Raw genomic sequence first — 6,661 nt, 5'->3', positions numbered from 1 at the left:
AGTTCTGAGATCTTTGATTTCTAATCTTTAATTCTAATTGCACGCGATTTCGTAATGTCTTACATGGCATATCTGCCTAATTCTTTTGCAGGTATAGTGAATATTGTGGCCATCGTCATGATGAGTGTCTTCATGCTGGTGACGACTTGGATCGTAAGACTGTCTCAGCGAGAGACTGAAATGTCTCAGTGTACAAAAGTCTTTTTCCTGGGATGCTGCGCACGACTGGTACTACTCGGTGACATGAGAAGGTGCGTATAGATACATGAATATATATGAAACATAAGATATCTATATCTATATATGGATAGATATTGATATTGATATAGATATATAGATATTGATAGCGACCCAAATGTGTGAACTTAAGCCAACTTTCTTTGTGTTTTCATGTAAGTGCTGATCATGTTATGTAGTCTTGTATCTTTCTGTTCACTCATGACTTCAATGAAAAGTGGTCAGCAGACCGATTTATATTTTTCATGAACAGATAAAAGTTCAAACTAGCAAACAATCAAATATATGAATTCTAATAGAGATATAGGTAGGTAAATCAGATAAAGATAAGTAGATACGTTGTCCATGATATCTATTACGACCCATGCTGCCTTGTATGGTAGAACATTAATTTAGCTTTATATTTACGAACTTCCCTCGATGTGCATGTAAATAACACAGGGCCCAAGTGCACAACCCATGTTGTGCTTTTAATGAATCAATCATTTAGCCGGTTGCCAACTACAGGGTTCCAAAAGAGGACAAGGACATCCTGTTGGTCAACAGCAGAATCGTTCTCGATGGGGACGACATCGGTATTACCCAGGACACTGGCAATTCACAGGGCAGTCCAGAAGCCGACGTCGCTACCGTGTTAAAAGGCCTGAAGACGGTCATGAGAAGCACCCAGCAGAGTCTAGAGGCCCTAAGGCAGAGCTTGGATGGCTGGAAGAAAGATGGGCCAAGTGATGACCGTGATGAAGGAGAGAGCGACTGGGAACGGCTGGCACTCGTTCTGGATAGACTGTGTTTGATCTTCTACCTCGGTGGTCTTTTCGCCTCTGTGCCTATCATCCTGCATTTTGGGTATAGAAGACTGCTGTAAAGAGTTAGATATGTTGTTATCGTAAAAAATGTGCAGTTACAAACTAAACGTAAAAGTCGGAAGATATCATAAGATTCCCCATGACCAGTGTTTTTGTTCATTCTGCCCTAATGAGATTGAGGATGAGAGTAACTTTATCATGAAATGTTCACGATATGATGATAAACGCTCAAAGCTGTTCATATTTCTTTCCGCCTGCTCGAAAGAATTTGATATATTCTTTTCGCTAGACCAATTCAACTACATCCTAGAAGGTAATAACCCTTATAGTGTACAAATAGGTAAATATATTAAAGAATGTTTAGACTTTAGAACCAATAGTGTAAATGATACTCAACATATTGATTCATTGATACTTATTCGTACACATAGGTAATTCATTGTATACACTTGTTTGTTCACATTTATAGTTGTGGCAGACCTTAGGAAAGTCACTGTACTTTTGTTGTATCAATAAACTTAAGATATGCCTGTCTTACTGTTATGGAAATAGTGGACGACTCATAGTTTTGGTTATCTCCAGTTACTACTGACGATGCTGGTGTGTTACGCCGAACGGCGGTTATACCGGCTATATAGATACAGATACAGATACGAAAGATAGCGGATGCTACAACTGAAACGACGGACCGTTCACTTTTGTATTGTGTATCTTGTGTGTCTGTGTACCTGTCTGTTTTTCCGCTTATTTGTCAGCATAATTCTTCTAGAAGTCTACGAGCTCTTTTTCTAGATCATGTAGCCTGCGGGTACAAAATATGTTGACAAACATATAGTGATATATGATACAATATACAATGTTGAAAAGCCGTGTTGTGACTTGTTGCATGTTGTAGTGTATAAGATGAATAAACATGCAGAGATGAAAACACCGTCAATCAGTAGTGACTTGTCTCATTTATTTCATTCAATGTTTACACATTTAGTATATGATTTAACAACTTCTTTTGCACTACTTCAACATCTGTACCCTTTACGGAATGAGGAACCAGAAGGGGTTATTGTCGTACTGCTGTTGGATGTACTCCGGAGTACGGCATGTACCGGAGATGGGCTGGATCCCCGTTATTCCTCCCCAGCACCTCAGCCCGTCGGCACAGGCACAGTTGTCGGACACGTACATAAGGCTGCACACCTCTCCGTCCTGAAAACATAACAGAGCAAGGGTTTTAAGATCTCCTATGGAACAATCCGTAGTTTCTTGTGTGTCTTGCTTAATTTTACTACATGACCCTGAATGTCTGTCTTGTCCGATAACCGACTTATAAACCTTCTGAACTCTACTTCCTGTCACCCTTGGAACTCTGACCTTTGCGATGATACTATCTTCACACTCACTTCCTACCCTCTGCTGACAGTAACATGCGTATGTCAAAATAGCTACGAACGTACACAAGAGCGCGAGTACAGACATCTTCATGAACAATAACAAAAAAACAGACACCGTCGCAAAACGTTAAAACATCTCAATAAAGTAATCACTTGATGAAGAATTGACCTCCGATTTTTGTAGCACATGATATTACATAATCGTAATAATAGGAAATCATTATTCAGTATTTTAACAGCAAACCTATAAGAATCAAGAATTTTGAACCTTTCCCTGCCTTCTACAAATACCCCTCTATTTCCGAACGATCCCCCTGAGAGCCGCTGCACCTGTTGCGAACAGTTAAGAAATGGCTCCACCCAAAACATGGATTTTGGGCACAACGGTAGATGGAAAATCATTATGTCATATAAAACTTGAAATGTGCGCTTGTGTGTTAAAGGGATATGTAAACCATTCCATAAACTAGCATGAGCTATCTAAGATACTAGCAAGTAGGCAGCAGAAACCTAAATAACCATTTGAATACAGCATATGTGAGTTACCTGGGGTTTAGGTCCACAGGTGCCCAGCGAAGTGGTAGCACCCTCCATGATGGGGTAGAGTCCTGTCAGTGGATAGCCATTCACACGGCAGCACTGTGTACTGTCGCACTCACGGTTGGAGCTGCAACTCTTCTCTTCCGTGATAGTCTGACCCTGTTGCCCAAATCAGAACTTATAGATTCTACAAAGTAAAGTCTGGAATTTCCCTATCACGCTTTACTTACGGATATTGAAGCTGGAATATCACATATCCCAAATAGCATACATAGTTTGGCCTTGTGAAACGCAAGTCGTTTCATGAACTATCTCACAAAATTTCCTGAAATGATCTTATTAATTTGGCATGTCACTTCAATATGATGTTTTCTTAGTTAAGTATACAACCATATTTTGCCTCTTAAGTTGAAAATGAGATTGTATTCTACAAAAACTATTTTAGAAATTTCATTAAATCATTCGCGCAATTGATTATTGATTTGAGATCAACTGAGTCAAAATGGCAATATGAGGGTTCTAACCTCCTAACCCCAAACTTTAACAAACCTTTGTAACGCTTAACAGCGTACAGAGTAGTACCACTAGCAGCGAGAGTGCCATCTTGTCTCTGTGAACTTTCCAGATAAGTCACAACAGGAAACACGTACTGTGGAGTTTGCTTACATGCAACACTGACAACGTTATACTTATACGCAAATGCATAGTCATACGTCACGGCACCGGTGTCCGGAAAGCAAATAGGTACAAACTGTATCAAGTAAATAACGTTATGCATTTTGAAAATTTCATTATGAATTATGAACCGATTTTAGATAGATGTATTTTCTATATAAAACCAAATTGATAGGTGATGACTTGGCTACGGAAGGAAGACATCAGATTCTTGTGTGAATTTACCAATGGAAAAATTCGGCCCGTCAGACTCCACCATTTAGCAACGGCCAAGAATTGTACTACGCCAGTGTCTTACGTACGCTTAGTAAATAATGCGACAAGCTAGAAGAGCCCGTTATTTCCAAAACGTATAATGAATGCCGCGTGATATCAAATGAAATGTAGCACAGGGAGGATGGCAATGACCTTTTAGTAGTTCAACGTGCATATGTATTGAACAAGTTGGTCTGAAGCGTTTCATCATATATGGTACAGGTCCCTGAGTCATGCACCTGGCTCGTCCAGGTGGCCAGCGGAAAGGCTAAGTGTAAATCAATTAGACTTTGGGCCAATCAGCAACTACAGAAGTGGGTGCTTCGCAACCAAATTTTCAAAGCTGGAGCTGATTGGCTGAAATTGTCACGCGATACGGTAGACGCTATCATTGTTGTTTCGAAGAGGGTACATATGTCACGATCTAAAATAGGTACCATTAATGCAAAATATACAGGAAAATACAGTTTAGAGATTACAGAAAGAGACAGAATACATAGTATTACATAAGACATCTTCAGGTCCGATGTTTTTGTGTTGGGGCTATGGCGGAGTGTAGTATTTGCACGTAATCACGTGGGAAAATGTCGACCTTTCTAGTTTGTAAATCGATGGCAGTCGCCATTTGCAAGAACAGAAGAAACTTGTCCACACATAGTTTATGGGTGTGGTCCAAATACACTAAAAATAAGGGATAGCATGAGCCCCAAAAAACACAAACACAATAAGATCTTTACAATATCTGTGAAATTTCTTGAGTGATGAGACAAATCTTTGGACGCTGAGTGTATGCTCAGATGTCACAGCCTCCAGTGAAAAGGGGTAACGTTATAAGATTCTTTCTTTCTTAAGCAGAACTTTCCCATGACAAAAGCCAATAATGATACTAGTGATTCAAGCTGTACATAGGAGAATGATGCTAAACCTCGACAAGACGACTAGTGCTAGTATTTCTCAATCTATTGTTGACACTTAACGTTATATACTGTATCCATTTTATACATCATCATCAAATTCATATTGTTGAGTTTCACAAAGTTTAGATATTTATGCACGATGAAGTCCTACATATATCTAGCGATTCTAGTGTGCTATTTCCTCCACTTTTCAGGTCTTCTTCGGTCTCTTTTTCATTTGGCGACGACGGTACGTTTGCTGCAAATAATAAACAAACAACATTTCAGTTATTAAGATAAATCTATTCGGTCTTTTCAATCAGTAAAACAACGGTTTAATTGAACATAAATTCAATAGCAGCCCTTTCCAGTGAAAGCATATACTTAATATGTCTTATAGGCAGTATGAGTCAATTATAATGATTGTCTTTGATGAATAGACAATGACAAAGACTTATAGACATTTTTCAATCTATTGCATATACGATATCACCACATACAGTGAATATAATATTATCATGCCATGTTTAAACATCCACCTATGTAGACTGATTCATAGACAGCTCTCTGCAAAACAACAAAAACAACAAGACATTCTTGACGCAGCACAATGTTATAAAAAATGCTAATACATGTGTAAAGTTTTAGTATGCGTAGTTCATTAATTGTTGTATGGACATTAGCCATAATAGCCATAACTGCCCTGTGTGTACATTTCCCATACATCGCACATTGTAACTGTTCCAGTTGTCGGGCAATAAGAACGTTCTCTCCCTCACTCATTATCGGATTAGAAGTTTTCTTCAATCTTATTGCGCCCATAAAATAAATCTATTGAACATATGTCCTATTGCATGCCCCAAACCCCTAATATAGCCCCGTATCGTTATATATGTGTCTGGCAGCCCAATACACCCGCGTTATTGTCTCAATGTCAGGATCAAGTTAACATGACGCATCAGGTAGAGATTGAAAGGTCAGAATGACATGAAGGGTTGCACGCGTGTTTGAAATGTAGACGGATCGTGTTTCATGGAAGTCACCTTAATCAACAGACAGGGGATTTAGCTAATTCTTTTTCTGAACGGCTACGTGAGATTTTGCTCCACACCACTTGACTCTAATGTCCTTGTCCCTAGGTTGTAAATACAATGTACCCATATCAGATCTTATTTGACCATGACTTCAAGAGTGATGTCTAAAAAATAACCGCCTGGTGATCATTTACACTTTCGCTCAAATCGGCATGTCGGTACACTCTGCACAACGGGTAACCATAAACATGGTTATGAAAGATAAAATTATTATGCATCGAAACGGATTGGCGTCAAATGTTATAGTTATGAATCTATAGTTGAAGTTCAACACGTTGCAGCCGTGCAACGATGTATCAAAAGATAGTTTCGGGATTGATTTCAGAAGCTGCTTTTCACTTATTGAAGGTTTTGTTTTGCGGTACTATCGTCTGTAAAAATAAAACTTTAACATGTTTTTTCAACTAGCCGCTAAGATCACACGCTAATACCAACCCCTTGGTCTATCAGCTCACTCCTGACGTGTAGCGTTTCACATCTGTCCATCATAGCTGCCAGGCGCTCCTCTCGTTCAATGGTCTCCTTTCTGGCGGAACGCAGGATGGTCCTGTCATTCCTCAGGATCTGGCGGGCTACGTCAACGCCTGAGGACACACATCAACTCTTGATCACTTTCAACCAATCACGGCATAATGAACATAATGAAATCAACACGTCATACAACATTGGCCTACATGTAGGTGATGCTTTCGTTGCCTTTAGTCAGTGGCACTGCGTTTTTGATTTCCTATAAGAAGATATTCAAACGTCAAATGTCCAAGCAGACCACA

The 6,661-nt window shown here is 39.3% G+C and overlaps 2 protein-coding genes and 1 long non-coding RNA gene across 3 annotated transcripts in view; 1 reads left to right on the top strand and 2 right to left on the bottom strand.

The window, feature by feature from the left end:
- Positions 1 to 1,941, top strand: part of LOC118404224 (acetylcholine receptor subunit alpha-1-A-like) — a 10,047-nt gene extending 8,106 nt beyond the window's left edge. The window contains exons 10-11 of the mRNA XM_035803258.1: positions 92 to 251; positions 745 to 1,941. Of these exons, the coding sequence (XP_035659151.1) occupies positions 92 to 251; positions 745 to 1,102 (518 nt within the window). The 3' untranslated portion in view covers positions 1,103 to 1,941. The remainder of the gene's footprint in view (positions 1 to 91; positions 252 to 744) is intronic.
- A 39-nt stretch (positions 1,942 to 1,980) lies between these two features.
- On the bottom strand, positions 1,981 to 3,679 carry LOC118410265. Its single transcript, XM_035811824.1, has 3 exons — positions 3,521 to 3,679; positions 2,978 to 3,130; positions 1,981 to 2,246 (listed from the first exon to the last, which is right to left on the bottom strand). The coding sequence occupies exons 1-3, from the start codon at positions 3,572 to 3,574 to the stop codon at positions 2,076 to 2,078; spliced, it is 378 nt and encodes a 125-aa protein (XP_035667717.1). The 5' UTR covers positions 3,575 to 3,679; the 3' UTR covers positions 1,981 to 2,075.
- A 954-nt stretch (positions 3,680 to 4,633) lies between these two features.
- On the bottom strand, positions 4,634 to 6,586 carry LOC118410266. The gene is made up of 2 exons (XR_004830548.1): positions 6,327 to 6,586; positions 4,634 to 5,056 (listed from the first exon to the last, which is right to left on the bottom strand). It is a non-coding gene; the product is annotated as an uncharacterized LOC118410266 (long non-coding RNA).
- Between the last annotated feature and the right edge of the window lie 75 nt (positions 6,587 to 6,661).

Source organism: Branchiostoma floridae, chromosome 2 (genome assembly GCF_000003815.2).
Source record: "Branchiostoma floridae strain S238N-H82 chromosome 2, Bfl_VNyyK, whole genome shotgun sequence".
NCBI classification, from domain to species: domain Eukaryota; kingdom Metazoa; phylum Chordata; class Leptocardii; order Amphioxiformes; family Branchiostomatidae; genus Branchiostoma; species Branchiostoma floridae.
The sequence above is the reverse complement of the archived record's forward strand: the minus strand, read 5'-3'. Positions and strand labels throughout refer to the sequence as shown.